Source organism: Sphaerodactylus townsendi, linkage group LG01 (genome assembly GCF_021028975.2).
Source record: "Sphaerodactylus townsendi isolate TG3544 linkage group LG01, MPM_Stown_v2.3, whole genome shotgun sequence".
NCBI lineage: Eukaryota > Metazoa > Chordata > Lepidosauria > Squamata > Sphaerodactylidae > Sphaerodactylus > Sphaerodactylus townsendi.
In genome coordinates, this window is record NC_059425.1 from 185,944,425 (window position 1) to 185,965,498 (window position 21,074).

The 21,074-nt window shown below is 44.1% G+C and overlaps 1 protein-coding gene and 1 long non-coding RNA gene across 2 annotated transcripts in view; both read left to right on the forward strand.

Moving 5' to 3' along the window:
* The window catches only part of SLC1A4 (solute carrier family 1 member 4), a 19,277-nt gene extending 12,722 nt beyond the window's left edge, over positions 1 to 6,555 (forward strand). Inside the window, exons 4-7 of the mRNA XM_048501520.1 lie at positions 1,555 to 1,788; positions 3,796 to 3,990; positions 4,574 to 4,708; positions 5,756 to 6,555. Coding sequence (XP_048357477.1) covers positions 1,555 to 1,788; positions 3,796 to 3,990; positions 4,574 to 4,708; positions 5,756 to 5,996 — 805 coding nt within the window. The 3' untranslated portion in view covers positions 5,997 to 6,555. The remainder of the gene's footprint in view (positions 1 to 1,554; positions 1,789 to 3,795; positions 3,991 to 4,573; positions 4,709 to 5,755) is intronic.
* LOC125435338 overlaps positions 1 to 17,156 on the forward strand; it is a 24,139-nt gene extending 6,983 nt beyond the window's left edge. The window contains exons 2-3 of the long non-coding RNA XR_007244880.1: positions 8,354 to 8,359; positions 16,210 to 17,156. This is a non-coding gene — a long non-coding RNA (uncharacterized LOC125435338). The remainder of the gene's footprint in view (positions 1 to 8,353; positions 8,360 to 16,209) is intronic.
* The last annotated feature ends 3,918 nt before the right edge of the window (positions 17,157 to 21,074 follow it).

Sequence of the window (21,074 nt, forward strand, 5' to 3'; positions counted from 1 at the left end):
TTTAGAGGTGAGATGGGGTGAGATCAGCCTGGAGGGCCTTCTCAACAGTGGCCCCTGCTCTGTGGAATGTCCCCCCACCAGAGGCCCGCCAGGTACCTATTCTTCTGCAATTCTGGCGTCTGGCGAAGACCCACCTCTTCTCTTGGATGTTTGGCTGATCTACCCCCCCCCCACCTTACTGGAATAGGAGGGAGGTTTCAAGGTGTCCGGTACAGTCCTTCCTTTGGGGGGGAGTCTTAGAGTTTAGAATGTTTTACAGTTTTAGAACTCGTTTTTATTGTGTGGGATTTTATTATGGCTTTTATTGCAACCCACCCTGAGATTGTCATAAAGGGTGGGGAATAAATCTAAAAAGATAAATAAATCAGGTCTGACTTGACAATGCTTTGTCCCCACCCCACCATACAGTTGTTGTTTTTCAAAATAGCATGATATTCTTTGGTCCACCACTTCCAGCATTGATACTCAACAGCCTATTCCTCTCATTCTAATGGAGTGATAATTTTGCCCGGACAGAATGGATGAATGAAACTGGATGTATTTGATAATTCGGACGAGGTAATAATTTTGCCCGGACAGAATGGATGAATGAAACTGCATGTATTTGATAATTCGGACGAGGTGATAATTTTGCCGGGACAGAATGGATGAATGAAACTGGATGTATTTGATAATTCGGACGAGGTGATAATTTTGCCCGGACAGAATGGATGAGTGAAACTGGATGTATTTGATAATTCGGACGAGGTGATAATTTTGCCCGGACAGAATGGATGAATGAAACTGTATGTATTTGATAATTTGGACGAGGTGATAATTTTGCCTGGACAGAATGGATGAATGAAACTGGATGTATTTGATAATTCGGACGAGGTGATAATTTTGCCCGGACAGAATGGATGAATGAAACTGGATGTATTTGATAATTCGGACGAGGTGATAATTTTGCCCGGACAGAATGGATGAATGAAACTGGATGTATTTGATAATTTGGATGAGGTGATAATTTTGCCCGGACTGAATGTTCCGTCAAGAGTTTGGCAGCAGGTCAGTGTCCGCTTTGCCTAAGAGAGTTTGCGTTCCCGGAGCAGTAGCATTTGGGGTCGCTTTAGAGAATTAACATAAGAATAGGATCCATAATTTAGGTATTGACAAGGAGCAATGACCAAGTTTCAGCAAAACTTGTGCAAAGCCGAAGCACCTGCCTTCTCTTCATTCAGACTGTACTTTATGTCAGACAGCCATACAGTGTCTGTTGTTACTCTGTGACAGAATTGCGGTGGATTTTTGGTCTGCTCTGTTGGATTTACAGCACTTGTTGTGTTAACGTGTACATCATGGTATTATTGATTTGTGATTGCTGGCATAATCATAGGTTTGCACGTGAAGTGGAATTTGCATTATTTGTATGATTGCGACGCATCTGGTCTTTATAAATTGCATCAGCTTTTGTGCAACTGGGTTATAGCATTTTTTCCCTTCTCTTCTATGATAGACGATCAGTGTTGCATGTGGCATTTTAAAGATCTTGTTCTAACTGATATTTTTATTCAGGTATGTGCCTCTGGGAATTATGTTCCTCGTCGGAAGCAAGATTGTGGAAATGGAAGATGTTGTACTGCTAGTGACAAGTCTCGGAAAATACATCTTTGCATCTATTCTGGGCCACATCATCCATGGCGGAATCATTTTACCCCTTATTTATTTTGCGTTCACACGCAAAAACCCTTTCTCTTTTCTGCTGGGGCTTATAACCCCACTTACAACAGCCTTTGCTACTTGTTCCAGGTTGGTTAATTTTGTTTTTAAAAGTTTATTTTCTAAAACGAGAATCAAATTGGGTGCTGTGTGGTTTCCGGGCTGTATGGCCGTGTTCTAGCAGCATTCTCTCCTGACGTTTCGCCTGCATCTGTGGCTGGCATCTTCAGAGGATCTGATGTTGGGAAAGCAAGTGGAGTATATATATCTGTTGGAGTGTCCAGGGTGGGTGAAGAAACATTGTCTGTGAGTAACAAAGAAGGCAACCAGGTCAAAAGTTGAGGGCATCTGAATAGAAGTGTGGGTAACAATGAAGTCTATAGCATGGGAGTAACAATGGAGATAGCAAGGTCACTGGTGGGAGCATCTGAATAGAAGTATCCTGGCTTTTGTTTCCTTTGTCTATGGTCATCCCGTGTTTGTGTGGAGCTGGTTAGACACTGTCTTGACTCTAGTATTTTTCAACACTGGCAGTCGAAAAATCAAATCTCCATTAAACTGGGCAAAAGCTCTACCTCCCCCCCTTCCTAAAAACACTTGGTGTGTGCTGGAAAAGGTGTTGGCAGGCATCATGGTGCCCAAGGGAAATCCTGAGCTAGTCTGAATGCCAGTGGCATACCTAGGCAAACTGGCACCCTGGGCAAGATCTGAGTTTGATGCCTCCCCATGGGCGGAGCAGCCCGCCCGCAGCACTCACCCTTCCCGGATGGCCCCAGCAGCCCAAGTTTACCGGAGATGAAGCTCCCCATCTTCCTGCTCTGTTTCTGGCTTGTGGGCCACCATACAGAGTGGGCGGGGCTTAGAAATCAGGCACCCCCATGTGACGAAAAATTTCTGCGCCTTGGGCAACTGCCCACTTTGCCCAATGGGCGGTATGCCACTGCGAATTGCTTCAAATTACCCTGAATTACACTGGCAAACAATCTGCTTCTGATCCCAATTCAAGGTGTTGGTTTTGCCCTTTAAAGCCTTACATGGCTTTGGGACCAAGGCTTCTGAATATGGTTGTTGTGAGCTTTCCGGGCTGTGTGGCCGTGGTCTGATAAATCTTGTTCCTAACGTTTCGCTTGTATCTGTGGCTGGCATCTTCAGAGGTGTATCACAGAGAGAAGTGTGTTATAAACTGTGTCCAGACTTCTCTTATTACAGACTTCTCTCTGTAATACACCTCTGAAGATCCAGCCACAGATGAAGGTGAAACATTAGGAACAAGATCTACCAGGCCACTGCCACACAGCCCGGAAAACCCACAACAACCAGTTGAATCCGGTCGTGAAAACAATGCATATCTGAATATGATTTCTGAAAGAACCTTCTGCATAGAGACCAAGGGTCTCTTTCCATGAATGTTGAGAAGAGCAGCATAGCAAAATGTGGATCACTCAGTGGCAACGAGGATATGTCCTTGGCTCTGACTCTTGACTTGTTTCTTACCACAATATCCCTTGTGGCATTTGGCCTGCATTTCTTGCCCCCATCTCTTTCAGTCTACTGCCTATAGCCCTGGTTTGATCTGGACACCAGTGGAATCATAACTCTGGTTCCCCCTCTTCCTGTCAGGAGACTCTGATGTTACCCAACTTCCTGTCACATGCTTGCAGGTCAGTGAATCCTGGCTCTGGAAAAGGTTGAAGTCCACTGCTTTGATACAGGGGTGTCAGGACTTAAATGGCTGACTGTAAATATCTCTGTTGTAGGCTAGGTTGGAGATATGCAGCTTCAGTCGCAGAGATGGGTCTATCTGTTTAAACCTAGTCTGTTTTTGCTACCTGTGTAAACACTGACATCCATTCCAACTTAAATAATCTGGTTTTTAAACTCTGGCTCACTCTTAACACTGCAGCTAAAATAATAGTTCTAAACGTATTCCAGACATTTTTATTTTGTTTATATAATTTGGATGTGTCTTTTGGATGTGTAAAAGTGTTCCAGCTTCCTGGAATGTCACGTACCCAGAACATTTCACAATGGATGCTTATTTGGGTTACAGACGATGTCCTCAGGCCTATTTTTCTTTCTCCCCTTCACTGCATGTAGTTCTGCCACTCTTCCCTCTATGATCAAGTGCATTGAAGAAAACAACGGAGTCGACAAGAGAATTAGCAGATTTATCCTGCCAATTGGGGCGACTGTAAACATGGACGGTGCTGCTATTTTTCAGTGTATGGCCACCGTATTCATTGCTCAACTGAACAACTTCGACCTTAATGCTGGACAGATTTTTACCATTCTGTAAGTTTATGCGCCTCTTAAGTCTGCTTTTCTTCAACAGCGAAATGCAGTGTTGATGTAAATTCAGTGTGGTGTACTGGTTAATAGAGTTGGTCGATACCAGCCAGATTTGTTCGGATTCAGATTCGGACCAGATTCTGATCAATGGTCTCGGATTGGCCAAATTCCGAACCTTGCAGATTCGGACTGCCCCGAATCTGCGGGAACATCTGAGAATTTCGGATGTGCTTTTATTTGACTGTCCTGATGGTACCCCCCAAGTTTGGTTGTCCAGTCCCTGGGAAAAGAGACCAGCAGCTTTATACTGTTCACTCCACCCCCCACCCCAGCTCCCCCTCGAGTCTAGCATTCAACTGTGCCCTGTCCCAAACTCCATGGAGAGTTCAGGACTGGGTGCAGTTACGGCAGGTGGGGGAAGGCACCGCCCATCGTCTCCCGCCCAGGGTAAAGGGAGGCTCTGCACCCCTGGTTGTGATTGCCCAAAACATCCATGGAAAAAAATTGGATCTATTTAGATTTTTGGAAAATAATGTATGTCTGTAACTGGAGCACCTCAATAACCTATACTGGTTCATGTTGACAGTGTGACTGCCACGGCATCCAGTGTAGGAGCAGCTGGAATCCCAGCGGGAGGAGTTTTAACCATTGCTATTATTTTGGAAGCCATAGGACTTCCCACCAACGATATATCCCTCATTTTGGCAGTGGACTGGATTGTGTAAGTACTGAACTTCTGTTGGCTTTTTATGTAGATAGGAACACATCACTGGCGGGTGGTGGACGGTGTGAACTGGATACCTGCCGTGCTTCAGAATAACTGAATAGGCACAGATACACCTTTTTAGAAATAAGCAACTTTTTAGTTTCATACTTCAAAATGTAGATATTTTGTTAACCATGACTAATTTAAGACTGGCTTTCTCATTCTGTGTTTTGATGCTGGCTGGTTATTGGACTTTTGTTGCTCATGAGAGAGATGCAGAGTAAATAGTACATAATACAGAAAGCGAGGAGCTTTTAACTAAAAGGAATCTGAGAGGGAGAGGAATGTTTTAAGCATCCTTATGCTCAGTTCTGTGACTAACTTCCTACTGTTAGAAACGTTCAAGACCCCTTTAAAGAATTTGGACAAATTTAGTTGTTGAAACGGCAAAAGGGTTTCTTATCTGGTAATGCGTTATTTTGCAAGATGGGTGTCCTGGGAATCATTAGGTGTGTGCCGAGAGACCTTGTTTGTCCCCTGTCCCTGGCCGGGTTTACTCTCCCCTCATCTCCCATTGGTTGGGCAGATGAGAGTTCACAGCCTATCCGCCTCCCCCCCCTCCCCAGGCCAGCCTGAACTAAGGATGGAGGGGTGGGGCCAGTGGTGGGATTACAACCAGTTAGCTACCAGTTCTAGCGAACTGGTGTGAACTGGCTGAATCCCACCACTGAATAGAACCTTGGATTTTCTGGACATAAACTTTTTCAAGCCAAAGTACCATTATATAACTAAAGGAGTTTTGACTCTTGCAAGCTTATATCCTGAAAAATCTTGTTCGTCTCTCAAGTGCTACTGGACTTTAATCCAGCTGCAGACCAAAACAGCAACCCTTTAAAACTGTCCTAGATCAGATTGTGACCGGTACGGCTGAAAAATGTCTTACACTCTTCCATAGGACTGAGAAAGCAATTGCCTCTTTGTGTTTTGTGTCATAGCAGGGATGTATATTCTGTTTGTGTAAAGATAATGCCCCAGGTTAAAGCTGTTGGTGTCTTTTCCCAGGGACCGGACAACCACTGTTGTGAATGTCGAAGGGGATGCGTTTGGAGCAGGCATCCTCCATTACCTGAATCAAAAGGAAATGAAGGAGAAAGAGTCGGAGCTCAGCGAAGTCTACGTGGAAGCCATTCCGAACTGCAAGGCCGAAGCGGAAACCTCGCCTCTGGTAATGCATAAGGACCAAGCCGTTGCCACTCCGACGCCTACCATGACAGATATTGAATCGAAAGAATCAGTCCTCTGAAGTAGGAGGAGGATTCTGGGCAATAGGGGCACCTTTCCTGACGCTGTGTTTTAGAAACCTAACTCTAGGAAAGCTGATCTAGCCATTATGGAGTTGAGCCGATATCCCTCTTTCTATGTTTCAAAAAGCGATATATGAACGCCTTGGAAAAATTCGCCAGCCTACCTGTCGAGTGCATGTGTGTATGTGTGTATATATGTGAACAGACACTATTTTTGTTTAGTGGTGAAAAGGCTTCCTATTTATGCACGTGTGTGAAACACGTGAATGAAAGTGATCTGAGCAAGGCTCCTTCCTTTTGTTTGAAACTAATATTGGAGGCCTACTCTGCAAGGTGGGTTTTTAAAACTCAGAAGGTACAAATAAGGCCCTCTTGTTCTGTCTGGCTTGTGACGTATGTCCCGCTCACTCAGTTGACCCCCCAATTATTGCATCAAGCCCAGGATGCTGTGTATTTGGAAGGAGGACCTCTTTCTGATTTGTCTTGATTTTTAGAATTCAAATTCAGGGATGCTCGTCTTAGGCCGCATTTCTGCTTGCACTAGTTGCCCGTGGAGAAGTGAAAAGGCCAGAAGAGAACTCCATGCAACGTGCAGCTTTGTGGTTTGTTTGGAGATAATGAATGAAAGTACATGCGCCCTTTAAGAACTGGGGAATAGGGACCGAAAGAAACATGTGACGCACGTATGCTGCTCTGTGGCTATATTCTATACATTTTTGATACATATAAGCATACACATACAATATACAATACTGAGTGCTACAGATTTGCTTGAGATGCAGATATTATGAACAGATACATGTCCTGAGAGCAGCAAATTGATTATAGACTTAAAGAAAAAGAATTGCACATGGGATACAAGATATACAGCGAATGGAAATAATAATAAGACTGTATCCTTTAATACTATGAACGGCACAGCCTTGCGCTGATCATTACAATCGTTTGACTTCTCCCAAAGAGACTTACCTGTCATTTTAGTGTATTAGCACTCAGTATTGTACATTGTATGTGTATGCTTATATGTATCAAAAATGTATAGAATATAGCCACAGAGCAGCATATGTGCGTCACGAGTTTCTTTCGGTCCTTATTCCCCAGTTTGTTTGGAGATCCCATTTCTTTGAGGCTGCAGTTTTGAAGTACAAGATCAGGGTGGAGCGACAGTCTTTTAAAATCTTTTCATTGCCTGCCATGTATTGGTGAAAAATCATTCCCATCCCTTCTCTGAGGGGAAAAAAAAGTTCCAGACCTTTTGTCTCTTATTGTCCAGCAGTGGTAGGAAGAATTGGGAGTGACTTTTGCAAAAGTGGAGACTGCGGGATCAGTAGCTGCGTTGTATTGCTGACCCGCACATGGAGCTCTGGGAAATATAGACTGTGACTGAACTAACCTGTGTGAAAGATGTTGGCATCAAGTTGGTACCAAGAGATGTTGGTACCAAGAGAGCAGCAGTGGCATAGGAAGTTAAGAGCTCATGTATCTAATCTGGAGGAACCGGGTTTGATTCCCAGCTCTGCCGCCTGAGGTGTGGAGGCTTATCTGGGGAATTCAGATTAGTCTGTGCACTCCCACACATGCCAGCTGGGTGACCTTGGGCTAGTCACAGCTTCTCAGAGCTCTCTCAGCCCCACCTACCTCACAGGGTGTTTGTTGTGAGGGGGGAAGGGCAAGGAGATTGTAAGCCCCTTTGAGTTTCCTGCAGGAGAGAAAGGGGGGATATAAATCCAAACTCTTCTTCTTCTTCTTAATTAGTCCTAATTATCTAAAGTTACTAGTTTTGTTTAAGCTTTGTCCTCCCCACCCCAGCCCAAGCCATACCAAGCCTCCACACGCATTGAAAACTGGGCATTTTAAAAGAATGTTACAGACGTGAATCAGACATGGCCACAGACTTAACATTCCTCCTATCATTGACCAGAACATGTCATTATGTCATTGATAGCATTCAAGTTTCTTCTAATATGCCGCAGTCTGTTGGCCATCTCTTGGTTATTTGTGAACAACTGGATGACAGAAATCCAGAGAGCCCGGATGACGTAGTGGTTAGGAGCAGGTGGGTTATGGAGAACCGGATTTGATTCCCCACCTCTCCACGTGAGCGGTGGGATCTTATCTGGTGAACTGAATTTGTTTGCACGCTCCTACAATTTTGCTGGGTGACCTTGGGCTAGTCACAGTTCTCTCAGAACTCTCTCAGCCCCACCTACCTCACAGGGTGTCTGTTGTGGGGAGAAGAAGAGGAGTTTGTAAGCCCCTTACAAGTAAAGCGGGGCAGAAATCCAAACTCCTCCCTCTATATGTAGAGAAAAGACCAGTGTAGCATCCCCAGGCTGCTGGTGCCCTTTTGCATTAGGACCCAGTTTTAAACAAGAGCCCTTCAAACTTTCCTTTGAAAAACATTCCTAGGTCCTGTTTATTCCTAGGATAGGTTAGCATCCCCTAAAACCAAAGCTTCAAGTTGTCCACGCGACAAGTTTAGTTTGCATTTGGAAAGGAAGAGGATACCTGCGATGTCTTCTTGTTGCGCCTGTTCTATTTGCAAGTCCATTAGTAAATTGGAGGCAAATACATTCCTTATAAATAAGCATTGCAGCGGCTCACCCTTTATTAGTTCCTCAAAAGAGCTGCTGCATGCTTGAAGGACAATTCAATACAGACATTTTTGCCATCGAGGCCCGAACAACTTGTGGTGACCCTGCAGGATTTTTAAGACCAAAGAAATTCAGGAATGGGTTGTCATCATCTGCCTACCAATAGCAACCCGGGACTTCCTTAGTGGTCTTTCATCCAAGTACTAATCAGCAGAGGCGGAGCACTCAACGGGGACATGGGGGATCACATGTCCCCGGGCACACCCCAGCTGGTCGTGTGGGGGGTGAAGAGTTGCCCCACACACCCCTCCCCTTAGCCATGCTTGTATGTGAGCCAAAGGAGCAGTCTAGTAGAGGTAGGGCCAGGAGGCCTTCGGTGGCAACCAATAGGAGCAGGTTTTGCCCTAGGTGCCATTCCTCCCCCTCCCCCACATGTCTCTGCTAACCAGGAGTGACTCTACTTAGCTTCCAAGATCTGATCAGATCAGACTAGCATGGGCTCTCCAGGACAGAGTGGAGACAAACAGAGATGTTTTGCCATTGCTTGTCTGTGCACGACGACCCTGGATTTCTTCGGTGGTCTCCTATCCATGGACTGACCCTGCTTACCTTGGGAGATCTGACAAAATCTCAGGTCAGGTTAAATTCAGACTGCAGCCAACCATTTCTCATTTAATGCCCCAGGCCTACAGATAAACTGTCCATTCATGAAGGAAAAATGTGCACGCACAGACACAATTATTGAGAAATACTAGCATTCTTAAGTCACTCAGAGGTTCAGCCATCTAAAATAGCAACCTAGCCATTTGATAAATGTGTATCAAAGATAGCCTTGGCCATGTTCCTGTTTGCTTTTTTACGGTAGAAAAGATCCAATATATAAAACTGTACTCTGTTATCGGAGCAGAAAGCTTTAGGTCAAATGGGTGTTGTGAGTTTTCCGGGCTGAGTGGTAGTTTTTGCTCCCACCTTTTCACCCCCATCTGTGGTTGGCATCTTCAGAGGCCTGTCATGGTAAGATGTTTCTCTCTGTGGCAACAATACTTTAGGTCCGGGGTGTCCAATTCTGGCACTTCAGATGTTCATGGACTACAAATCCCATCAGTCCCTGCTGGCATGGCCAATTGGGAATGGGAACTGTAGTCCATGAACCTCTGAAGCGCCAGAGTTGGACACCTCTGCTTCAGATCAAACCTTTGAAAAAGGCCCCGTGCATATACCGTGTTTCCCCGAAAATAAGACAGTGTCTTATATTAATTTTTGCTCCCAAAGATGCGCTATGTCTTATTTTCAGGGGATGTCTTATTTTTCTGTGTTCTGTTCGTCGGGCATGCTTCCAAACAAAAACTTTGCTATGTCTTACTTTCGGGGGATGCCTTATATTTCCCACTTCAGCAAAACCTCTACTACGTCTTATTTTCAGGGGATGTCTTATATTCGGGGAAACAGGGTATTGTTTTCCTACTGTTTCAGACTTTCTCATCCTTTGTGTGAGGAAGTTGAGGACTTTATGCTCTTCCTTTCACGTACTTTCTTCTTGACTTGCGGAAAGAACGACATATTTTAAAATCTAATTTCCTGCTAAAAAAAAAGGGACACGGACAGACACTATATTTATTTTCTACACAGAGCTGTGCTGAGTCCCAGCCAACAATCCCCTGCACTGCAGAGCAGCTAGAATTCATCTGAATGGTGCCCAGAGCCAAAGGACAGGCCACTCTGTGCCCTCCCTCCAGCTATACGGCTATACAGCTGCCTGAGCTGTGGAGGCTTATCTGGGGAATTCAGATTAGCCTGTACACTCCCACACATGCCAGCTGGGTGACCTTGGGCTAGTCACAGCTTCTCGGAGCTCTCTCAGCCCCACCTACCTCACAGGGTGTTTGTTGTGAGGGGGGAAGGGCAAGGAGATTGTAAACCTTTTTGAGTCTCCTGCAGGAGAGAAAGGGGGGATATAATCCAAACTTCCTCCTCCTCCTCCTCCTCCTCCTCCTCCTCCTCCTCCTCCTCCTCCTCCTCCTCTTCTTCTTCTTCTTCTTCTTCTTCTTCTTCTTCTTCTTCTTCTTCTTCTTCTTCTTCTTCTTCTTCTTCTTCGAACCCTTTTCCTCCTACTGTAGCAAAAACCCCATATGCCAATTCACAAAAAGCACCATTGTAGTTGCAAAAACCATCTCAGTAAAGCCAGGCCCACTGCTGCCAGAACAAATCGCTGTGTCCTCTTTTGCAATGTTGATAAATCTGTAAATAATTCTGTTGCCTTTCCGTTTAGACAATCATTAATGTGAAAGGTTGCTTTCATCCCTTATTTTGTCTGTTAGGTGTCTGGTTGGAAAGGATGGGGTTAGTCCAAGATCTTCCAGGTTGGTCAGAGTCCTTTTTCACCCAGACTAACCTGATTTCATCAAATCTTGGAAGCTAAGCAGGGTTGGCCCTGTTTAGGACTTGGGTGGGAGACCGCCAAGGAAATCCAGGGTCATAGAGGCAGGTAATGACACACCACATCTTTTGGCTTGAAAACCCCTTGAGAGGGTTGTCAGAAGTTGACTGTGGGCGATTCCGCACACGAGTAAAATAGGTTCGACCCAGTTCCCTGAGAAGGGTACTGACCTAGGTCGAAAATCCCAGCTCAGAGGGCAGAATCATCCTGTGCCTCTTCGCCGCTCCGTTCCGATTGGCTACTGTTCTACGGCCGTGTTCTGTCTATCCCCACACACGTTATAAAAAAACTGCCACAGGAATGGAGGGACGAAGGTGGCATTTTTTATTGGCCAGCTGTACGCGTGCCCGAAACACTCAGCTGTGATTGGCTGAATGGGGGACTCCTGGCACCAGAGATTCCGCACTTTACTGGAATCGAGCTGAGTTCGAGCATGGTTCCCTGAAAAAGTAGTAGTTCCCAACTGGAGTCGGAAATTTGATCATTACACAGCGCGAAGCTGGTACAAAACCACGTCAATCCCAGTGGTTGTGCGGAGCACTTAGGTCAAACGCAGCTCGAATTTAGGTCGATAACACAAGTGCGGAATTGACCTGTGACTTGGAATACTTCAGACATGCACACACATGCATTTCCTCTTAGGTTTTTGGGTTCCCCAGCACCATTTTATGACAAAAAAAGTCATACAGAGACTTAAGGGGATGCAGATGCACCTGGTTGGTTTAGGAGGAAGTTCAGGGAAGCAAAGAAGCATGGGAAACACAGTCAATAGATCACACCAGTCAATAGATTGCACAGCAACTGAAGACGTTTTGAAAACGTTTCAACCAAAGAATCGTTTGAAAGGGGATTCATTTCAAACTTTTTGAGGCTGGAAATAAAACATTTTCTGAATGTAAGAGGGGGAAAAACAATGCAGAACTCCATGGAGGAAACACTTTTATTTCCTGCCTCAAAACTTTTTAAAAAGTTTGTGCAGAAAGGGCCTTGGTCACATTAACAAATCGCATGCATCTGCTCTGATCCTGATATGTGGACCTAGATGAGTGTTGCCAATTTTTTTATTTGCATTCTCCTCCCTTTAAATAGGATTGCTGATATTTGAAATTATCTGACAAGCCTAACACATACAACAACGCTGACTTGACAAATCGGTATAGGAGAGATTGTGAAACTACTGAGAAGCCTGTAAGGAGAAGGGCCCGTGATGGGAAAGGCAACCTATAATGTAATAAATAATAATAACATTTTCTGAAGGGCAGTTACGCAGGGGAGACTTAACAAACCTTGCAGAGGGTAGCTATGTCTGTCTGCTGTAGAACAACTAGACTGACGTCCAGTAGCACCTTTGAGGCCGGCTGTATTTTTTTTTGGGGGGGGGGGGTGCTTTCAAGAATCTCAGCATCCTTCATTGGTCTCTAAAGTGTTGCAGTTCCCAGATTTAGCTGTTCACAAAACATGTGTGTACATCCTTGAGTGCTGCTGTAGAAAAACTGTATGATAGCTGTATAAATAGCAAGTGTATGGGGGGGGGGAGTGTTCAGTGTTAATCAGTATTTGTGAACTGTGAAAAATATTAATGACAGAATATTATATTGCGTAGCTGTTGGAGGTATGGTGCAGACCTGTATTATCTAAGTAAAGAAGAGGACTGCTTTAACATGTATTTGTTGTAACCATGCGGTGAAAACTCTGAGCAGAGCCCTCCGCCCTCCCGATTTGCTGCAATTTTTCCAAGAGTGTTTTATTGGTGCCTATCACAGCCTTCCTAGACCAGAGCTTACAACTAGACGCGTGCAGGGGTAAATAGACTTATGAAAGAATGTGTTATATTTTTTAGCCTTCTCTAGCCCGATCTCATGCAAACTTGGAACGTAAGCAGGTTCAGCCCTGGTTAGTACTTGGATGGGAGATCACCCAGGAAGACCACGGTTGCTGTGCAGAGGCAGGCAATGATAAACCACCTCTGCCATGACCTGGATGATCCAGGGCCGTTTTTGCATGGCAAAATTACATCGGGGTTGAGCTGGGATCACATGTACCTGGGCTATCTTGTCCTGGATTCTGTATATGCACGGTTCCCCGCTTCTGCCCAGGAGCAGAGTTAGTAATGCTCCAGTTTGCTCCGCACGACCCTGATTTCTGTATTTGCTTCGGAAGCATTTCTGAGCATGCCCAGTGTCCCCCATTCGGATTGGCTGTTGCTTTTGAGTGGCAGCTTGAATGGGTGTCAGGGAAATCAGGCGGCTGGGCAGGAACAATACACTTCGTCTGCCCCCAGTTGATGTTTTTGTGTATGTGCTGTGGGAATGGAAGAAATTGATCTGTGTTTTTAATGGTTTCAAAATAAGATTTTGCTGTCAGAGGGAGAAAACTAGTGAATAGTCTGCTGATTGTTTTAAAATAAAGCTTGTACTGAGGAAAATAGACCAAGTGATTTTTCTGGTTGGCTGTTGCTTTTGAGTGGCAGCTGCAAGCACCTGTGAGCTTGCTCGGTATCCCGCGTTCTGATTGGCTGCTGTTTTTGAGTGGCAGCTTGAATGAATGTCAGGCAGGGAGATCAGCCGGCTGGGCAGGAAAAATAAACCAGTCCTGCTCCTGATTGGTTTTTGCACTGCACAGGCACAAGAAGTGTCACACTGGGACTTTTTAAAAGAACCTCCAAACTGGCTATTTGAAAATCTCGGGCTATGGTAAATATTGCAGGGGGACACCAGGGCAGACTCTGTGCAGCTTCGGGAGCCGTGCGGAATTCCCGGCTGCAAAGGATATTTTCTGTGCTCACCCTGGGATATTTTGACCGTGTAAAATCTGGAGGGACCGGGTTTGATTCCCAGCTCTGCCACTTGAGCTGTGGAGGCTTATCTGGGGAATTCAGATTAGCCTGTACACTCCCAACATATGCCAGCTGGGTGACCTTGGGCTAGTCACGGTTCTTTGGAGCTCTCTCAGCCCCACCCATCTCACAGGGTGTTTGTTATGAGGGGGGATGGGCAAGGAGATTGTAAGCCCCTTTGAGTCTCCTTACAGGAGAGAAAGGGGGGATATAAATCCAACTCTTCTTCTTCATTGAATGCACCTCAGCTCACGAATGTTGGAATAATGTTCTATCTTTCATTTTCTTGAGAGGTGGACGTGTAATCCTAAGATTCAAAGCAGTGTTTCCATGCCTTATAATTTTACCAAATTGCTAAGGTCTCCCTGGTTTTCCTTCTCACCATGATATCAGTGGTCCTCTCGTTAAAATCCTCTCTCTTTTTGGCATCAAGGCACTTCTAATGGCAACCCCATGGGGTTTTCTAGGCAAGAGACATTGGGTGTGATTGGCCTTTGCCTGCCTCCCTGTCATTGCCCTGGTATTTCTTGGAGGTCTCCCTTTCAAAGCTGAACCACTGCTTAGCTTCCGAGATCTGATGAAATTGGGCTAGCCTGCACTATGTAGGTAAGGGGCTCTCCTTAAAGAATGTTGTTTTCCTTTTTTAAAAAAAAGGCTTTAATTGTGCCTCAGCAGAAGAAATATGTGTGTACCTTCCTTAAAACATTGAGGCGACTATACCATCTTCCAGACACTGTATCCTTCTATGCAACAATGCCGCTTTTCTGAAAAATTGGTTTTAAGGGGAGAAAATTCACTTCTTTACTTAAAGTGCTCCTAATCTGGCAGTGAAGTGCTTGTTAGTGCAAAGATGTATTTTTGACCAAAAGGGAGTCAACACTGAGATTTCAAAGCAGAACTATAACACCACCTGCCTTATTTTATACGGAGATGCCTTGGCCTGCTCACCTCTGATCGTTTTAACTTTCATCCTCGCTAAGAATCATAGTTAAGACCACAGGAAATGATGTCTGTTGTTGCTAACAATGACTTGGGCCAGTATCCTAGGAGAATGGCATCTTTATTGTTTTGCTGGTAAACATACATTTCTGCCTCCTCTGGGGTGCATTTAGTGAGAGAACAGAGTCAAACTATTTTTAAAGTAATTATTTATGCAGCTTTTTATTTCAATGGTATGTATCTTAATACAGGTGTCACCCGAAATGGTGGGAGTCTGTCCCTTTTAGAGTGGGGAATTGATGAGAGCAGACTCTTGGCTTAGCAAAAGGTTGGGGAAGCCCAAAATCTTTGTTGCCTATGCATACCAAGGTTAGCTTTGCAAGAAATCCACACGAGAGCAAAAAAAGTTTAATAATTTTATTCAGTGATAATAGGGTACACAAGCATACAATAATCAAAGCAGCAGAACACACACACAGTCTTAGGATATAAGCAATGTTGAGAGGATAGATTTGGAATCGATTAAGGGAATTAGGGAGTAAGAGTTAGTCACAATCTTGTAGCAGAAACGTCTGAGGAACAGAGCTGAGTGAACTGTGCTTAACTCTGGCAGAAGAAAGAACAATGTGTTAGGGATGATATCAACAGACAGAGAGGTGTCTGGAGATATTGAACACTGACTATTGGGAGAGGGGGCTACTTATAGGGAAAAGGGACCATCAGATTTAGGCAGAGTTGTTCTTAATCTTCCAGGACAAAGGGAAATTCTGCCTTTCTGGGGAAAGACAAGAGGCAGACATCAACCTTAAGTGTTGAGTCGTTAATCTAATGGTTGAGGTTTTAGCCCAATGGGCTAAAATGGGATTGCCCAGAAGTGGGCTGTGAGCTGAATCAATCATAGCTGCAAAACACTGGCTATGTAAATAAAATGGTGGTTGGAGAAATATTAGCGGAAGACGTTTTTGGATTAGTACAATACTGGCAGGAACACTTGGGGCAAATATATTAACAAGTCCTTTGTCTTTTCAGAGCAGGTAGTCTCTTATATTGGGTGTTCTAACAATAAAAACCCTAATAACCAACCAGTCTGCCAGATGAGAGAATTGTTGACCTGCTGTCTGCCGCTCTACAGCACTATCTCTGGAGGTGGCCAGTTGGTGATATTGCAGTTATCAACATACCAGGGTACCAGTGAAATAAGGGACCTTTAAGGGCCTAGTTGGATCTCTAAGGCCTGGACCCTGAGAGACCTTTGGCATGGCACTGCTAGGCACCCCAAGGGTTTGGAAGGATGGGTAGAGGTGCTGCTCTTTCAAAACAGAGCCTCACCCACCATAGGTCAGTTCGGTAACACAGGGATCTCCAACCTTTTTAAGCCTGTGGACACCTCTGGAATTCTAATGCAGTGTGGTGAATGCAGCCACAAAATGGCTGCCACATCTTCCCTTCAGTCACACAGTAAAGATACTTGAGCTGTGGTCGCAGCTACTGCCAAACCAACTCTTTTTTTTTTTTTGCTTCTGCACAGTCAAATCAAATCTTCAGCTGTCCTATCTGGTGCTGCCTACTTTCTAAAAACATTTGACAGGGTCCCGAAAAGGTATTAGTGGGCACTGTCTTGGGACCTCTGTTCTAATTTTTCATGGAATAGGACTTTCGCCTCCTTCTGGCCTCCCCACAAAAGGAGAATCAGTGGAATCTCAACAACAGCACAGGGGAAAGAGTAGGGAGTCTGAAGTTGGAGTAGGAATTGGATGGCAATTGCCATTCCCTCTTCCTCAAATGAAAATACCATTCCATGTGAGGAACCGTGTGGTTGGATATACACCAATGAACATTGGCCCACACATTCCACAGTAGCCCATTTAACGGGAATCTTGAGCTTATCCCTAAAAAAGGAGTTGTTCTCAGATACATCATGGTACACTGAAAAACCTGTGTCGACAGCACAGATAACCACTCCATTTTTTTTAGTTTCCTTTCTTACACGATTCTGCACAAAACTTTCTTTAATATATTTTTCTAAGCAGCTCTGTCATGTTGGGATTGCTAGTGTCACGAACATGTTTAAGTGTGTGCGTGTGATGTGTAAATAAAGATAGTAGTGCCAGATGTAGTTCCGTGATTGTACAGCTGATGTTACCATTCTCATTTGTTTGTCGTCTTTTGTACATAAGCTGATTCCCACTTACCGTCCTGAGCTCGGAGCTCCTGTCTGGTGGACCAGGTCATGATGGCTGAATGATAATTTGATGTACAAAGAATACTCTCACTCCCAATTGCAACTTTGTTTTTTTCATTTACTGGTTGTTTTTTTCCCCCTGAATCTGAAATAAAATGACTTTTGACTGAATCCGTTGCTGTTTCTGGTTTTTTACTCAACAAGATTCATTAATGTTCATAAAGGTGTTTTAAAAAACACACGGCGTCCATTTGTGGTCAGATAGTATGCCAAGGGGTTCAAGGTTGACCTGCAGACTCTGGTTTTCTCAATCCTAGAGATTAAGTTAGCCATATGGGTCTGGGTCCTGAATTGAAGAACAAAGAGGGTGTCACATTTTTATATATTTATTACTAATAATAGAACTACCACTACTGTTGCACTCTGGCTATAACTAATATTTCAAATTTAGTTCATACTCTCCCATCAGTTCAACATCCTTAAGGTAAGTATTCAATCAATGCGAAAACATGTATATACAAAAATATATTCAGTCCATCTTGGTTCATCAACATTTTATATGAATCCACTCAGGTAAGTATTCTGTACGTATTCAATGATAAGTCCAAAATTGTGCACAGGCATAAGTCCAAATTCTTTTAAACACAAGGAGGAAAACGCATTGCGCCTAATCCGCGTTTTTCGATGGCTTCATCAGCCTCACAGGTTGTATTTATATTGGCTTCATATGGGTACTCTGTAAAGGTAAACTCAAATAACATTCAAATAAATCTATCATTATTATAATGTATAATATTCTGATGGGAGAGTATGAACTAAATACTTACCTGAATTAATACGGATGACCCTGAATCTATTTGTTATAATTGTTAAAAATAAGTTGAACTTACCTGTTGGATGTAGTCGACAAGAAATGATTGTATTTATAACTAATGAAATATAAAAAATATAAACAATGATATAAACTCATGTATATAGATATACGTATTTGAAATATTAGTTATAGCCAGAGTGCAATAGTTCTATTATTATTAATAATTGCACCCCCTTTTCTTATGTGGATATATATTTATTACAACATTAATATCCCACCATTCCTCATGTTTCAAGGCGGCTTACAACAATAGTAAAATACATTTTCAGTTTAAAACGAACCATAAAACAGCAAACTGCAAATCTCTCTCCCTCCCCATCTTACAATATGCCTGCCATATTTTATTTCAGACAATTCAATAGAGCGTGATATCGCTAATAGCAGTAAAGTACTGTTTTCAGGGTCATCTCTATGATGCAGCGGCCAAGAAAGCCCATGCAATTTTGGGCTGTATCAATAGGAGTATAGTGTCAAGATCGAGGTATGTAATTGCACCTCTCTACTCTGCATTGGTTAGACCTCACCTGGAATATTGTGTACAGTCCTGGGCACCATAATTCAAGAAGGATATTGACAAGCTGGAATAGGTCCAGAAGAGGGCAACAAAAATGGTAAAAGGTCTAGAATCCATGCTCTACGACGGATGGGCAATTATTTTTTCCATGGGGCCACATAAGAAACAGAAAATATTGTGGAGGGCCGGGCCAGCAAAGTAGGTTAGGCGGAAAGTCTCGCGAGAATCCGCAGCCAAGGCAACCGGGCTTCAGGGTTTAAAGATCACCGCCCCCCAGCACGAGCTGGCTTTAGAAAGCCCACAGAATCCGGCCAGCCAAGGCAACGGCTTCTGTAGAGTCTCTCGCTCCCAACATTGCAGGGGCCAGTCAGGGTCATCCGGTGGGCCAGATGTGGCCCGCGGGCCGTATAATGCCCAGGTCTGCTCTACGAGGAAAGACTTAGGCAGCTGGGTATGTTTAGTCTGATGAAGAGAAGGTTAAGAGGTGACATGATAACCTGTGGGCACAGTTGGGGGGGGGGGTTATTGCCATCTGCCATTGTATAGTTTTTTTAATAGTATTAATTGTGGTTACTGTTTTAATCATGATGATTGAATGTGTCATACTTGAATTAATTTATTGCATTTTTATTGTTCACTGCCCTGAGCCCTTCTGGGGAAGGAGGTTTAAAAATTTAAATATAAATAAAAAATAAAATAAAATAGCTATGTTTAAATACTTGAAGGGTTACCATGTCGAAGAGCAAGCAAGCTTGTTTTCTGCTGCCTCAGAGACTAGGACACGGAGTGATGGATTCAAGGTGCAGAAGAAGAAGAGGAAGAAGAGGAGGAGGAGGAGGCGGAGGAGGAGGAGTAGTTTGGATTTATATCCCCCCTTTCTCTCCTGCAGGAGACTCAAAGGGGCTGACAATCTCCTTGCCCTTCCCCCCTCACTACAAACACCCTGTGAGGTGGGTGGGGCCGAGAGAGCTCCGAGAAGCTGTGATTAGCCCAAGGTCACCCAGCTGGCGTGTGTGGGAGTGTACAGGCTAATCTGAATTCCCCAGATAAGCCTCCACAGCTCAGGCGGCAGAGCGGGGAATCACACCCGGTTCCTCCAGATTAGATACACGAGCTCTTAACCTCCTACGCCACTGCTGCTCCCTAAACCTGCTCCACCTAAACATTAGGAAGAACTTCCTGACTGTCAGGGCTGTTCGACAGTGGACTTCACTGCCTCGGAGAGTGGTGGAGTCTCCTTCTTTGGAGATTTTTAAACAGAAGACGGATGAACATATGTCGGGAGTGCTTTGAACGCCTGTCTCGCAACCCAAACATTTTCCTCCTTGTGAGTGAAATGGCAAGCAAGCTTTTTACCACCAAAATACTTTATGGTGCCGCTTTAATGTCAAAATACCACTTTATGGGCAGGATCCAAGCTGAAGTCAGGCCATTAGTAGACAAGCTGTGCTCCAAAGGCTGGACAGAAATATCTATTATGTGCTCTATAGCTAGGCATACATACAAAGCCTTCTCCAAATATGATAATTTAAAAAACGGTACTTTCTCCTCTCCCCCTTCCCCAACACACACATATTGATAGTAAGGAAAACATTGCGGTGAGGTATTAAAGACAAGTTGTAATCCAGTTTTGCTCTCTGAACAGCGCTTTTAATCCTTCAAGATAGACAGATGCCCTTTGAGATTAGAATATTTGCTTTCCTTTATTTTAATGGTCTCTTCGCAATGTATGAAACATTGCTATGATTTTATCTTGGTATCTGAAAGAGAGCAAATCTCCTGTAAAAGGATGGATGGGAGACTACAGTGGGTCTAGATTTACTGCCAAACATGTATCTTTTTTTGACAGCGAGCCCTGGGGTTATGAAATCCATTCTTCGGATCAGCTCCCAAACGGTTATAAACCAGGATCACATTGTGAGTGGAGGCTTTTCAGTTTACACCAAGCTAGACTGACCTAAACCCTTTCAGCGGGCTGTAATCTAGACAGCAATGTTTTTGGTTCAACAGAACTGGACTCTTGCTGGACGACCATGGACTTGCTGGACGACCACACACTCGCAGCCTCAACCCTGGTAAATATTTGGATGAGAGACCTCCAAGGAATACCAGGTCCGTGATGTGGAGGCAGACAATGGCAAAGCACGAGGGAATGTCTGTTGCGTTGGAAACTACAGGGTCGCCATAAGTCAGCTGCGACTTGACAAGGAGAGAGAAAAATAGGTAGGTAGGTAGGTAGGTAGGTAGATGATAGATAGATAGATGATAGATAGACAGATAGATAGAGAGATAGATAGATGGATGATGGATGGATGGATGGATGGATGAGAGAGAGAGAGAGAGAGAAAGAGAGAAAAAGAGAGATAGAGAGAGATAGAGAGAAAAAGAGAGATAGAGATAGAGATAGTGAAAAATGCCATCAAGTCACAGCTGACTTACGACAGCCCTGTGTGATTTTTCAGACAAGAAAAAAGCAGGTGTGATTTGAAATTGCCTGCCTCTGTGTAGCAACCCTGGACTTCCTTCATGATCTCCCATCCAAGTGCTCACCCATGCCACCTGTGCTTGGCTTCCAAGATCTGATGAAATTGAGCTAACCAGGGCTAACTTGGTTCAGAAATAAGTATTTACAAAAAAAAAAAAAAATCCTCTGAAGATGCCAGCCACAGATGCAGGCGAAACGTCAGGAGAGAATGCTGCT